Consider the following 14,767-nt stretch of genomic DNA (forward strand, 5'->3'; position numbering starts at 1 on the left):
GCGCGTATATAAGAATTGTTCTAGTATTTAATAAAGTGCATAAACTACAGGCATAAAGTCAAAAGCAAAATATGTGGAGCTAATGTTGTGCCGGTCGTGCATTTACCGCCATACATTTTTTTCGATTTGAATCTGAGTTACAACAAGTAAATATGTCTGCTGAACCCAAAGAAACCAAGACGGAATCCACCCCAGCAGAGCCCACTCCCCCCACATCCAACGTTTTCTCGATCTTCGGAGGTAAAAAGGAAAAGAAACCCGAAGCTGAAGACGAAAAGGACACCGAAAAAGAGGAAAGTGGCGATAAAAAAGATAGCGAAGACACCGAAAAAGCCGACGAAGAAGAGGCAGATGTTCATTTCGAGCCTTTGGTCCAATTAGAAAAGGTGGAAGTGAAGACCAATGAGGAAGATGAGGAGGTTTTATACAAAGTTAGAGCCAAATTGTTCAGATTTCATGGCGATAGCAAGGAATGGAAGGAAAGAGGAACTGGTGACGTCAAGTTTTTGAAGCACAAGACCAACGGCAAGGTGCGGATTTTGATGAGAAGAGACAAGACATTGAAGATTTGTGCTAACCATCTCATTTCCAAAGAATACGAATTGAAACCTAACATTGGATCTGACAGATCTTGGGTATATTCCGTAACCGCCGATGTGTCTGAAGGTGAACCAGAAGCGCAAACATTGGCCATCAGATTCGGAAACAAAGAGAATGCTGACAAGTTCAAAGAGTACTTTGACGAGGCTAAAAAAGCAGCTTCGTAGGCTTGTCACGAGACCATCCACGTGATCCCACGTGGGGAATTTTCAGCTATAATATATCAATCTTAAACCTCTAATTCGCATTGTAGACCCTATCTGATGAAGTTTGGAAAGTATCTTGCCTCCCGACAGCTCGAGCTTCCAGAGTACTCGGGCCATTTCATCGACTATAAGGCTCTCAAGAAGCTCATCAAGAAACTCGCTACACCGTCCAGTCCTGATGGAATCACTCCAGTCACCACGGTTTCTCCGGTAGAGGCGCAAAACACGTTGAAAGAAAATAGGGCGTCCTTCTTCTTTCGTGTTGAACGTGAGCTTGAGAAAGTCAATTCCTTTTATTTAGAAAAACAAGCTAATCTTGAAGTCAATTTGGAACTTTTACTAAACAAAAATCGGGAACTTTTAACAAGATATCATGAACAATTGGAGAGGAAGGAAGGCAGAAATTCCAACTTCAGGAACTCCATTTCTTACCTCAACTTGTACCAAAACTTCAAAAAAATTCATCAAGACTTGATCAGATTGCAACAATTTATTGAACTCAACGAAACTGGGTTTCTGAAAGTGGTGAAAAAATGGGATAAAAGGTCCAAATCCCACACCAGGGAACTATTTATCCTGACTGCTGTCAGCGTGCAACCTGTTTTCCACAAAAATGACATTAACGAATTGAGTGATATGGTTACTCAGACTTTATTTGACCTCGAATCAATTATGGATGGTGACTTTTCGTCGCTTCCAAAATACATTTCGCTCCAAGCATCTCCTAACATGTTAGCTGAAAGTCCGTCTGCAAATAGTGACTCTTTCCAATCGTCCAACTTCAATACGTCCAGACATGGATCCGTTGCAAACGTCTATAATTCTGAGATCGATGATCTTTACAGTAGCTTTGTCAATATTGCTACAATTAAAGACCCAGACTTGGATTTGTTAGACAGGTGGATTGAAAAGGTGGGTAAGGGTCTGAACCAAACGTCAGAGGAAGAATCAAAACTCAAATTATCCAAAATATTTCTACTTTCGATTCCCAATGTCCGCATTGCTGACTCCTTCCTTCAGCTCTTTTTAGAGCGCATTAACTACAGCGTGGACTTTACCATTGTCAGCGACGACTTCAATAATAAACGTACTGTGATCCATCAGTGTTGCTCCATTCCTCCAGCTTCTACTCAAGAGAACCATGCCATTATTAATAATGGTGTTAAAGTGATTAATTCAATCGACAGTATTCAACATTCCAGAACATTTATTGTTGATTATATGATGAGCAAGCTTACAGATTCTGTTAGAGAAGAGCTTCTTGCTTGCAAGGATTTCAATGGACGGACCTGTCTTCATTATGCGGCCCAGAATAACAGACTCGATTTGTTAAATCTAGTTGCACCTGCATTCCCTCGTGATCACCTTGATGATTTGGATAATGAATCTATGACGGCACTTCTTTTGGCAATTAGACACAAACATGTTCATATGATTGAAAAGTTGGTGCAAATGGGAAGTAACTGCTGGCCCACATCAAGTGAAAGTAACCTTCAGTACTTACCAATCAACTATGCTTGCGAATACGGAGACTACCAAATCTTGGAGTACTTGCTTTCTTATTCGAAGCCTACTGTACTGCTTGTTAATCAACCAGATGTAAAGGGTTTACATCCACTTCATGTCACTGCAAGATCGGGCCACTATAAGCTCATAAAATTGTTGACCCAATATGGAGCTGACGTTAATATGGTTGATGATCTTTTTAATTGGCCTCCTATTTTTTATGCTGTGCTGGAGGGACATGTAAAGACTACTGAGGAGCTCGTTTCCTTGGGTGCTAATCTTGACTATGTTGATGGTGATGGGTACAACGTTCTTTACTATTGTATGATTGAGGGCCACATTGATGTTCTTAATGCTTTGCTCAAGTATGATAAAGTGATCTTGAAATCTTCGACTAAAAATTGGGAAAAAGACCAATCTTTCCCTCAAGTTCAAGCAGAAAATTCCGGGGTTCATGTTATCAATGGCATTGCTAAAGATGACATTAAAACAAGCCAAAACAAAGATATGGTTGAGGACGACTCAGATAATTCAAGCCTCGAAAAGTCCACCCTGGAAGCTATTCCTGATCTTCAACTTCCTCCACCAATTCTTCCTCTCAGACGGTATGGTCACAACTTCTTAGAGCAGAAGGTCCTAATTGAGCTCATATTTCCATCGGAAGAGCACTTTATCAAGTTATTAAATTTAACTTCTGACTTGAAACCTGGTCGTATAACCCTTACCTCAAGCATGACAGATATTGTTCCAAGAAACATCATACTTCCAATCGAAGACAAGACTCGCTCCAGTAATAAGTGCATTTTCCAGACTGACGTTGACTCATTGAACGACTTTCGGATTGATTTCGAGATCTTTCCAAAATTTGGAACAAGACTCATTGCGAAGACTTCAGCGATGTCATTCACAGAAACAAACTATTCGAGCTCGGAGGCAGATTCGGTACATTTACCACTTTTCGATCTTCGTTTGAGAAATGTTGGAGAATTGAATTTCAGGTACCAAATCATCTTCCCATTCTCTGGAGCCTTACTTGAAACATCTCAATTTGACACTTACTGGAAGTCATCAACAAGCTTCTTGAGAACCAGCAAACCATTTAGACATAGCGGTGCTAGCGGTCTTTCCCCTCGAAGCATATTGTCGCCTACTGGTCTAAACCCGGAATCTAACGTTGCAACAAAAGCTGTTGACTCTTCAACAGCAAACTCCAATGGTACATCATTTGTAACCGCCACTTCGCTTTCTGGTGAATATTTGAGGATAAAGGTTTGCCTCTTAAAAGATGGTACTCCTATAGTGTGCCCTCAGTGGTCAATTGCAATCTCCGAAAACTTGAGTCTTTATCTTCCAAATCTTTCATTGGAACAATTAAATTCCATCACAAACAACTTGTTTGACTATGAGAAGGTGTTGCATGATCTCAACAAAATGACGAAAAAGAATCTTCCTTTGATCAAGAAGTTGATGAAGATCATTTACTTACCATTGGGAGTACTTTTGGAAGTGTTGAATATCGATATCAATTTGAGTTTGGAGGTGTTGTTTCCATCTTATTACGAGATGAAGAAGCTACCATTTGTTGGTACCATCAGAGAAGTACTCAACAAGTTCATTGACGAAACCTTAAATGCTGTCTTCAATCATACAAGAACGTGGAAAGTAAGAAATATCACCAACACCCGGTCAATAATTTTCTTGTCCTCGAACTCGCTCATCTGCAAAATCTTAAACTGGAAACAACCCAACTTTCCAGTCTTCTTCGTTATGAATGGAATCACCTACAACAACAAAGCAAAGCTGTTTGAGTACAGAACTACGAACGGAATTTTGATGGACAACGAATCAAAGAAAGAACCAGAGATTTTGGGCAGGTCCCAGGAAGTCATAACCCGATCTATTAATGAGGGTGTCAACTTTACCGTCAATAACAATTTGATTGGTTTGGTCATTTCAATACATTTGTTGAGATTGGTTCCAAAGTTGGTTCCTTTAATAAGAGCCCGAGGATTGATTATTGTGGCTTCCAGCGATGTGACTGATGTCGACGACGAAGCCGCGTTCAGCAAAGACTTGGATTCTTACACTAAAGCTGAGATAAACGGACTTCGGTTCGGCGATATCATGAGTTTTAAAGATGACATAGCATAAACTTACAAATAATACATTTAGTATATGACAAAGCAAGTTAGCGTCTTCTTCTGGGAGGTGGAGGCGGAGGTGGAGACATACTCAGAATTTTAAGATTAGGCGGCGGAGGGGCCTTTTTCTTTTTGCCCTTCATTGTCACCAGCGAGGCTGATGCGATCGAAGACGACGATGAATTTCTGGACTCCACGAAACGTAGGTCAGAGGTGAAAGGCGACATCGGCCGGTCCCCATGCTTCTGTAGAAATTCCTTTGGTAAATCTAAAAGCTTCAGAGTATCAGAGTAATTGGTACCTACCGTGTGTCCCGAATTTAGCGTTTTATCCGCTGCTGATAAAAATACATTACCATTGTTCGCAATGATTTGCGACCTTTGAACGTCTTCATTATTGTGAGAGGTTGTGTGTTTATGATAGTCTGCGTGTGTGGAAGTTCTCACCGATGCAACTCTTGCAAATGGATCATCTTCTGGGTCTATCGACATGTTTTCAGCAAGCAGACTCAAAGAAGAGGCCGAAGTTGATCTTTTGACCGGTGTTACATCTGTAGCTTTCTTTGTTTTTAACCATGGAATAGCCAAACATTTCATGGCTAACTTTGCAATGGTTTGTACTTGATGACTTCTAGGCGAATCTGCCTCTACCGATCCAGCGGTGGAGTTAGAGATCAAGTTTCTCAAAAGCTCAATAATCTCTTCGTTCTTGTATCCTGATTCACTTATTTGTGAGAAGGTTAAAAGTGGGCGAAGAACCTTTAAATAGGTGATTATAAGGACTCTGTTTTCCTGACCTATATCGTCAGAATAGTCAAGGTTATTGAGCTCTCTTATGAAAATATCCACGAGGATCTTCAAATCGTTAAGGTACACAAGCTTCGTAGTGTAAGAAGTTGTGAATACCAAGTATAAGAACTTGAGAATGAGAATCTTGACTATCGACGATTCTTCACGATTAATGTGATAAACCAACAAGTTGATGAAATTTGCAATTCTCACTTGAGTATCCAATTGAGAGTCGCCATGTAAAAGTAAGCCATTGAACACCTGATTCGTGATTGTATCAGTATAATAAGACTTCATGAGGTACTGCTCATTTACAATAAGTAAGAGTTTAAGTTCCTCGTAGGCCATAAGATTCGCTTCATCCTCCCATTCACCTTCCCTGTCATCAGAATCAGAAAACTTATTATGGGAAAGTAGGTGGGTTATTAAAACAGGCACCAATGCAGTTTCGACCGTAAGCGAGAAAAACTCATCATCCGATAAAAGCTCCCAATAGTAGAGATACTCAAATATTATGTCGCATGCAAATTTCAAGAGTATATATGACGACGACGTCACAACTTCATCCAAGGATCGGATATGACAGGCTATGAAGCGCGACAAAATGGTGACAAGATTCAACTTCCGCAAAACAGTAAATAGGACATCGATATTAATGAGCAGAAGAGAATCATTTTTCGAAGAGGACTCTTGTGACTCGTTTTTCATTTTTAGAAGGAGTAAAAGACAAACACATGCAAACTCCTTAATGCAATTGACTTCACCACCGTTGGAAGTATCTTCCACTTCGGTAAAAACGGTAAGAAGGCTCAAGATTTTGCCCAAACACAAACTGTAATTTTTGGAGAACAAGTTCAGATTGAGTAACTTCAATGCAAACACAGACAACTTGTGGTAGTTTCGCTTATCACAAGTGTCGTCCGAGCTAACCGAGGCATCCACCACATGCTTGAAATATAGTGAAATGTTATTATTACATTCACCCGGATCGCTATTAATTAGGATTGCACGAATATCACTTTCTTTGGTATCTGGCTCCTCTGGTGAAGACAGGTGAACAAACTGGCAATGGGGAAATGACGTGACTGGAGGCAGACCATGTTGGGTGCCACCAGGGCTATGCATAAGTGAACAAGTTACGAATTAGTGGGGAAGAAATTGGTCAAAGAGTGCGCACCAGAAAATCTTAGGAAAAACTACATCAAAATTGTGGGTAAAAACGAGATTCACTATTAAAAGATAGCTACCTAGTTCTTCAACACGGAGTCGAATTGACCCTTGGAAGGCTTAACCTTCTTTTGGTCAACCTTGGCCGATCCCAACTTGTTGGTGGAGAAAGCCTTGGCGTAAGGGTTCAATCTCAACAACACTTGCTTGTTCTTCAATGGGTTCTTCTTCAAGACGTGAGTCTTCTTTTGAGAAGGTTGACCAGCAGGTCTAACAACAGATTGGATTTCAGAAGAGTTGATCAATCTGGTGACATCAGTGTTGGTGATGATGTTGTTTGGCAACGAGTAGTTGGACTTAATGCTCTTGGTAGATTCAGAGCCGTAGATAGAGTCCAAAGATTCGATGGCACTTTGGGTCCAGATAACGAATCTACCCAAGTGAGCACCAGGGGCCAATTGCAACAAACCCAAGTGCTTGACATCGGAAGTCTCGACACCTGGAATGTTTCTCAAAGCCTTGGTAAGACCGTTGTCCTTGGCGTAAACCACCAATGGACCTCTTCTTTGGGTGAATCTTCTACCTCTCAACTTACCCTTACCAGCTCTCAACTTCTTGGACTTGAGAACCTTGACAACATCCTTGTGGGCACCAACAGCCTTCAACACAGCAACGGCTTCCTTGGTCTTGGTGACGGACTCAAATTCGTCAGCGACAACCAATGGCAATTCCTTGACTTGCTCGACTCTGTGACCTCTAGCCAAAACCAAAGAGGTAACAGCAGAAGCAGCAATGGCAGAAGCAGTAGCGTAACGCTTTTCGTTGTGGTTAACCTTGATGTTCCACTTTCTCCAGGTCTTGGTAGGAGCGAACATACGTCCACCTCTACACATGTTACCGAAAGCAGCTTGACCGGAACGGTGGGTACCACCACCACCAACTCTTGGAATTCTGGCAACAGCTCTACCAGTACCCCACGATTCAGCAGAGGTTTGGTGACCAGCCTTCTCAGAGACAGCGTAAGCTTGTCTCTTGTTCTTGTTCACCTTGACGAAAACAGAGTGGACAATGTCTGGTCTGACTGGAGCAGAGAAGACAGATGGCAAAGCCACTTGGGTGGAGGTTTGCTCACCCTTGGTAGAGATAACGGACACTTGAGGACGGGACATTAGTGGTTAATGAAAAATGAAAAATTTTTGAAAATTTTTTCGAGGTTCAATAAGGTCGTGCGAAGCTACAATTTGAGCAGAAGAAGCAATCCTGCAGTTAAACCACCAATGTACAAGTATCGTAGAAATGATATAAGATCAACAGCTATATGCTACCATCTGACCCTACTCGCTCTGAATATATCTCTGAGTCCCCTGACAGACTAGCAGCAGCCCTGCTGCTGTGGGCGGCGGTTCAACTCCACGCCCGACTGTCGGCCCGCAGACGGCTTCGATGCACCGTTAATCGTCTCTTCCACCGGTAAAGCTTTGGCCACGTTGGTGAATATTTCCAATACGCCCTCGCCGCTCTTTGCCGAACACTCTTCCGTGAACACCTGGATCCCTTCTCCCCTCAACTCTTCAACATATGCAGTGACAGCGTTGGCATCCACCTGTCTTTCGTCTTCCAAGTCAGCTTTATTTCCAACAAGACAAATCACTATGCCTTCTGGTGCCTGCTTCTTCAACTCCTTGATCCAATTCTGTGCTTTTTGGAAAGATGAGCTATTGGTGATGTCGTAAACACACAACGCCGCATGGGCATTGCGGTAATACATGGGTGCCAAGGACTTGTAACGTTCCTGGCCTGCGGTGTCCCATATTTCGAATTTGACCGTAGCATTTATCTCTGGAAGTGTCACGGATTGGGTCAAAAATGCTGCGCCAATGGTAGATTCTCTCATGTTATCAAAGGTGTTTTTGACGAACCGATGAACAACAGAAGACTTGCCCACGGCACTCTCACCAAGCAACACCAACTTGAATTGAGCAAATCTTTGTGACGGAGGCATGATGTGCTATAATGGATGTATTAAACAAAAAATAATAAATGAACCCCTCTAGATTTGCGAATCGATTACGTTGCGCGGCAGATATATATAGGAAGAGCAGAGGAGGGGAAGAGTAAGAGACAACAAAATTAGACGGATAATCTAGAAATGACTAGACATGAACTAGAATTGATGCTAGACTTAATGACTAGACTTGGTGACTAGATCTGATCTAACTCAACTTGCGAGAATTGTCTTCGGTATTATATGAGCCATTGAAGCTCGCTCCTACAACTTTCCGTCAGATATTATTTACAAGACTATGATAAATCATATTTAGCTGGCAGAATTACTCCTCGATCTTAGCCAAGATCTCCTTGTCGGTATACAACAAGTACTCATCCTCACCAATCTTGACTGGGTTACCTCCGAAAGATGGCAACAACACCTTGTCTCCAGCCTTCACCGAAGTAGGAATCACTTGTCCAGTGGTGGTGTTAGTGATACCGGGACCAGCAGCAATGACGGTAGCTTGGTTCAACTTTTCCTGGTTTTTTTCTGGAATGTAAATTCCCGATGCAGTTTGAGTGGCAGGCTTGAGTCTCTGCACGAGAACTCTGTCAAATAAAGGCTTCAAAGATTGGGCAGATTTCAAAAGCGACGACTGAGTTAGCATGTTTTACGAATTAACCTGGGGGTTTACGTACCATTTTTATAAACTTGGTTATAGTCCCGGATGGAAAAATCGGTAATGTTCCACGAGGCACCACACGACCGCGAACCTGCATCGAGCGAACGGTTGCAAGTTGCAAATTAACCAATACCTAAAGCAATTAGATGTTCTACTTACTTTCTAGTTCAAGTAACGATCCAATGGCTCACCAAGAACGTTTTCTAACACCTTCACTAATCCCTTTCTTACCTCCAATTCTACATCTTCATCATCATCCTCCAACAACTCGGCAATGTATGGAATGAGTGTTGGCAAGTAGGAAAGCCATTGATCACCCATTTTCTGGAATACACTCTTCAAGATGCGAATGGTCCATGTCTTGGTATGGCTATTGGTTGTGGAATGCTCATTGGAGATGTAATGGATCAAACCATGAACCAATTTTTCATTGTGTTCTTCAGATGAAACATTAACAACAAATGCACTGACACATTTAACCAAGTACTTTCCAATACTATTCTCGATAGTAGGTATCTGTTGCAATAATGGACCACAGATACTCTCGAATCGCAGAGGCTGCGACCAGAAGTCATCTTGGTCATATTTGAACGATGAAGTCAATGAATTGAACACCATTCTCTTGAGATTTATGCTGTCCTCCATAGTGTCAATTCTCTTCAACAAACTCGAAACAGGATCTATGAGGTAAGAATAGTATGAAGTTATGATACTCTTCAACTGCTCTTGAACCTTGTTGAAGAACCGGAAGAATGCAATGTACCGACTAACTTCGTCGGTGTCGCTAGTACTACCTTCACCATTAACAGCCCATCTCACCAATCCAGCGAACAAAGGACGGAACGTCTTGTCATTGAGTTTCATAACGTATCTCAATCCACAGGAGTGGAACGACGACTCAAGTCTGTGGATCGTATTTGTGTCAAAGTCTTGGCTACTCTTGCTAACACTCAGTCTGAACTCAAAAGCCTTGATCATCCACTTGATGAACAAAGTAGCCTGAGAAATTGCAGATTTCTTCTCTAATTGATCAATGGTCTTTTCCATGGCTCCCAAGTACAAACCAATGACTTCAGCATTGTCACTTTTAGAAATTTCTCCCCATACATTGCATAACGCCTTGAGCACATACGCTGTATCGACATACTCAACAATTGAGGAAAGAATAGATGAACGAACAGTAGCATCGACTGCTAAACTTCCAATTGTGCAAGTGAAAATACTGTCAAGTTTCGAAGTAACAAATGCGGGAAGTTTCTTAACCAATTGAGCAAAGAGAAGTAATACCGAAGTTTGAACAAGTTGCATGTCCTCTTCATTCGTTTTTGTCGTCTTCCAGATCTCCACTGTGGGCTCAAAAATCTTTGGGAAAAATCCAATAGCTTTAACTCCCATGATATTGATGATCGAAGATATACAGTTCATTGAAGAAATGATGCACTCAGGCTTGGAGCTCTTCAATCCTGATTCTGAGGTGAGGATGCTCAAACATTCGTTCAACACACTGACATTCTTAGCCTCGTTGAAGCAAGTAGTACAGTTACCTAGCTTGGCAACTGCTTGAGCTGTAGCATCCATATATGCTTGGCTAATTTCAGCATCTTGATTACTCTTGATTCCAGAAATCAAAACTGGAACCAACTTTTCAAAGAGCGAGAATTGAATCTGTTCATCCAAATTCGAGGCTGTCAACTCATTCTCTATTTTGTTGCCTGCTAACCGTGCAAAGTTTATAGCGACCCTGTCAACACCCATTGGGTTCTTCAAGACGTCAATAATAGAGTCTAAGAAATATACCAACGGCAAAAGGGACAAGATGTCATCCAAGAATTGGTACAAGTTGTCGGATACTTTTGTCATTTTTGAAACTTGACCAAAATTATCAAGAGAACCCAAAAGCAACGAAGCCACATTTTTGCAGCCATCGATGATAATCGTCTTCTCACCATCGGTGGAGTGCGAGTCTAAAAGCAATTGGTTGACCCTGAGCTGTAAGTAACCGACCGATTCTTCGTCAGTCTGCAACAAGCTGTCAATAAATGTGATCAAACCTGCCTTTAACTCGACAAGTTCAGTATCATTTAATGATAAAATAGAAGCACCGAATATTGGCCTTGAGTTCAAGTTTCTAAATTCGTCAGAATCCGGATCAAGTGGTTTAGTTGGTACGAGCTGCCACAAGGTACAGAATTTGTGAATAGCTGATAATTGTTCGGAAGCCTGGAATTGCTTCATATAACCTTGCGTGAACTCTAACAAGGAAAGACAATCTCCATGCTTCCCCTTTCCAAACAAGGAAGCATATTGTACTCCCGATAAAAAGAGGATGGTGTGAATCGAATTTCCTGCTCCCAAAGTCTTGCTGAGAGACGAGAACAATTTGACTCGACGATGTCTAGGAATGTGTTGAAATGCTGTCACAAAGCTTGTCAAGAGGAACTCGATTTCATTGCTGAATGACGAAGCTCCACTCTTTGCAAGAGCCGGCACTACCTTTGCTATAGTGTCTTGGAGTGCAAAGCTGGAAAACTCATCGTCTTGACGAATGGTGTGAGCACCCATAAAGGTGAAAATCGGCATTACAGAATGAAGAATAATCTCTGGGGCAAGAGAAGCTAACTCTGCAATGACTAACAAGAGTCTGTTTTGGATCTGTGGTGAATTTGAAGACCGAATAGTGTTGACAATCAAGTCGGCACGCACAGAATTCGAGTCGATAGAAATCCGACCGGAGCCATTCTCGTTGATCGCCTTGATATGCTTAACTGCCAAAAGCATGCATGTAGCCAAAACTTCCTGGGTGTAAAGTACTGGCATGTCACCATCATGACCCAAATATTCGAGATCTGTCAATATTCCGAAAAACGACAGCAAAAGCTCGGGTTTGATCTCTTTCAAATTCTTGCGCAAGTTGTACTCCAAAAGATCCAACACTATTGTGAGTTTCCGAAGATGAACAGAAGCAATGCTAACCAACTCTTCATGAGCCATCGTCTGTTTGCTGGAGTTGGAAGACCGTCTTCTTCTTTTAGGAATCTGTTGCTCTGGAATTTGTGCAACTAACTGGAAGTTTTTGAGTAAAGTGAGTGCCGAATTGAAATCAAGAGGCATGGCCTGCAAGATTTCTTGTGCGTCGAAATTAAGCTCGTCGTCTGAGGCTTGTAATTCAATAAATTTTGAATAAAGTCGAACCTTATCTTCCGGTTTGAGAAACTCAAATACTTGGGTTACTCTTTTTGTCGCAGCCACCTGAATAACTGGGCATTTAGTGAAATCAGTGGCTTTTATGAGCCAACCAACCTCATCAATTTCCAGTGAATTTGGCGTAGAAAGCTCGTCTTGACCACCCACCAAGTTTACAAGAGGCAGAACAATGTCGCTTTCAAAATCAAGCTTGCTCTCTTGAGCCGAGGCCATCCAGGCTTCGTAGCCGCTAAAAAGTCCAGCAACGTCGCCCTTGATGAAGCTTTCACGACTAGGACATTCTGCTGTTATATTTCTTCCAGACATGATCTTGAAAATAAGGCTCTTGAATACGGCTGCAAATGGTAGCTGAGACCATTGGGCGATGAAGAAAGTTTGACATACCAAACCAAACTTTTTGGAGGGCTGTTGCGCTTTGAAAACCACCTCAAACAACACCGAAACCAAGCGGGTTTTGTCCAACACAGTCTCCTTGAGAAGTGAATCCGTTGAGGTGAGTAAGTTGATAAGGCTGTCACCATCCTTGGGCGAAATCAAAACCTTGTTGCTTGCTGCAACATCTGCATACATTTCGTCCTCCAAAAATATGCTTGCATTCTTCGATGCTGAAGGAGTGGAAAGAGAGTGTATGCTTTCAGCGAAACCTGCTCTTATGCTCTGATGATCATCATACAATCCTAAGATGAGAATTGGGAGAATCAAATGAAGTTTGGTGTCACCAGACTTGGCAAGCTCTTTCAATTTTCTCTTCAAGCAAATTAAACAGGCGAGACGTACCTTCAAAGGTATAATTGGAGTCAAAGAACAGCGAAGAGTAAAGGTGATGGAAGCATTGGGCCCTGTAAAGACAGCCGCACAGAACTTTGCAATCTGGTTGGCATACGAATTGGATTCGAACGGTGCGAGGAAAGAAACAAGGAGCCTCGATAAATCATTAAAGTCTTCACATTGAAACAAGAATGACTTGGTGTGAGACTTGACTCCATCCAAAGTCACTGGCTCACTATTTGACGAGCCATTGGCCTCTTGGACCTCGTCAGATTGGGCAACGTTAATCTCAGAGTCATCAACGTCACTCGAAGACAAAGTAGTAAGTAACACCATTTCAAGGTCAGCAAGAGACATTGGCTCTTTCTTGGAACCCAAATATTCAACCAAGGTATCTCTCGAACCTGCAAGCATTGCCTCGAAAGCTGCCACAATCAGAGCACGAGCCTCGGTGTCAGGTTTGAAGCTTGCAGCATCTATCAAACGGGATATGAAGGTAGTGGCTACTGCCTCATTTGCACGCTCTATTTTGAAAAGCTTCGCAAGCGATAATGTCCTTTTATCATTTGTGGATGAGATTAATGCAAGGAGAAAATTATTGAAATCAAACCCCTCGTGTACCAAGGACTCCAACAAATTGTCTTTGAGTAGCGAGTCGAGAGGAATTGTGTTGAAAAATTCAAAGTCGAATTTAGCTCCAGTATAACGTTGCCAGGTTTGAGCTAAAATGATCATAGTCTGTCTCTTGAGTTGAGGGTCGAATGCACCAGGTACTTGTAGTATGGACCGGGTTAAAGAAATATGCACATCGTCTGCCAAAGGAACCAAAGACACAACGACAGACATAAGAGTATATGCAGCGATTTTGATATCGTGATCAAGACTGGTGTTCAGCGCAAGCAAAAACTTGCCTATGACTTCGAGAATGACAGGCAAGTAAACCTCATTCAATTTTTCGATATCAGTGCTGTACGATGCTAGGAGTTGAATTGTGTTGGTCAAATAGAATACAAGCTGCTCTTTGTAGACAGTCTCCACCAGAACCTGTTGAGTGATGTATTCGGAGTAAAGCTTGAATAGTTGATAGTCATTCCTGAATGCCTTTAATATGGAACTACTAGGAGGGTTCTTTGACATATCCCTATACCCATTCAACCAATTAAATATGGGCGGCCACAGGCTTTTTGGTATGACATTCATGACTCGTGCAAAGATCTGCAGTTGATAATGGGGCAAGCATGTGAGGATGAGAGCCTCAGAATTATGAATGTTGATGTAGAACCTTCTTACAAGCCATTCCACAGCCTTGACAGCAGGACTTAATGGGTAGAATGGACTCACAAGGTTCAAGAATGCTGCGATTGAAGCGTCCAAGTTATCTACAATCTCTTTGGTCTGGACATTTCTATCAAAGTTGACAGTGGAGTCGGCAAACAAAGTCTGCTGAAACTTCAAAAAGCGAGAGTCAATGGTACATAATTCAGTCAAACCATCAACTCCAACCAGATGAAGGTAGTCATAGTCCTGAGTTGCGGCAACCTTTGGAGCAAAAATGAGCGACTTGGAGTGAAGCTTAGAACGGGACTTTCTGTCTAAAGCCACCGAAGCAGACTTTTCATTGATCTGCTTCAATTGTTGTGACAAACTCATTGTGAACTGTGATGCGATGAGCCGAAAAATTTAAGAGATGATGTTTATGTGCAAGCCGGATCATC

The 14,767-nt window shown here is 42.0% G+C and overlaps 7 protein-coding genes across 7 annotated transcripts; 2 read left to right on the forward strand and 5 right to left on the reverse strand. All coding sequences in view use genetic code 12, as the record gives it.

Annotated features, from left to right (window-relative positions):
- Positions 1-152: 152 nt before the first annotated feature.
- YRB1 (Ran GTPase-binding protein) lies at positions 153-767 on the forward strand (the record flags this gene model as incomplete). Its single annotated transcript, XM_001484763.1, has 1 exon — positions 153-767. The coding sequence occupies one exon, from the start codon at positions 153-155 to the stop codon at positions 765-767; it is 615 nt and encodes a 204-aa protein (XP_001484813.1).
- Positions 768-863: 96 nt separating this feature from the next.
- PHO81 (Pho81p) lies at positions 864-4,463 on the forward strand (the record flags this gene model as incomplete). The annotated part of the gene is made up of 1 exon (XM_001484764.1): positions 864-4,463. One exon carries the CDS (start codon positions 864-866, stop codon positions 4,461-4,463), a length of 3,600 nt encoding a protein of 1,199 aa, XP_001484814.2.
- A 37-nt stretch (positions 4,464-4,500) lies between these two features.
- Positions 4,501-6,366, reverse strand: PGUG_02544 (uncharacterized protein; the record flags this gene model as incomplete). Its single annotated transcript, XM_001484765.1, has 1 exon — positions 4,501-6,366. The coding sequence occupies one exon, from the start codon at positions 6,364-6,366 to the stop codon at positions 4,501-4,503; it is 1,866 nt and encodes a 621-aa protein (XP_001484815.2).
- Positions 6,367-6,488: 122 nt separating this feature from the next.
- RPL4B (60S ribosomal protein uL4) lies at positions 6,489-7,577 on the reverse strand (the record flags this gene model as incomplete). The annotated part of the gene is made up of 1 exon (XM_001484766.1): positions 6,489-7,577. One exon carries the CDS (start codon positions 7,575-7,577, stop codon positions 6,489-6,491), a length of 1,089 nt encoding a protein of 362 aa, XP_001484816.1.
- Positions 7,578-7,780: 203 nt separating this feature from the next.
- On the reverse strand, positions 7,781-8,410 carry YPT52 (Rab family GTPase; the record flags this gene model as incomplete). Its single annotated transcript, XM_001484767.1, has 1 exon — positions 7,781-8,410. The coding sequence occupies one exon, from the start codon at positions 8,408-8,410 to the stop codon at positions 7,781-7,783; it is 630 nt and encodes a 209-aa protein (XP_001484817.1).
- Positions 8,411-8,738: 328 nt separating this feature from the next.
- Positions 8,739-9,065, reverse strand: PGUG_02547 (uncharacterized protein; the record flags this gene model as incomplete). The annotated part of the gene is made up of 1 exon (XM_001484768.1): positions 8,739-9,065. One exon carries the CDS (start codon positions 9,063-9,065, stop codon positions 8,739-8,741), a length of 327 nt encoding a protein of 108 aa, XP_001484818.1.
- A 177-nt stretch (positions 9,066-9,242) lies between these two features.
- Positions 9,243-14,702, reverse strand: PGUG_02548 (snoRNA-binding rRNA-processing protein; the record flags this gene model as incomplete). The annotated part of the gene is made up of 1 exon (XM_001484769.1): positions 9,243-14,702. The coding sequence occupies one exon, from the start codon at positions 14,700-14,702 to the stop codon at positions 9,243-9,245; it is 5,460 nt and encodes a 1,819-aa protein (XP_001484819.2).
- Between the last annotated feature and the right edge of the window lie 65 nt (positions 14,703-14,767).

The sequence above is a fragment of the Meyerozyma guilliermondii genome, genomic scaffold (genome assembly GCF_000149425.1).
Source record: "Meyerozyma guilliermondii ATCC 6260 scaffold_3 genomic scaffold, whole genome shotgun sequence".
Classification (NCBI taxonomy): domain Eukaryota; kingdom Fungi; phylum Ascomycota; class Pichiomycetes; order Serinales; family Debaryomycetaceae; genus Meyerozyma; species Meyerozyma guilliermondii.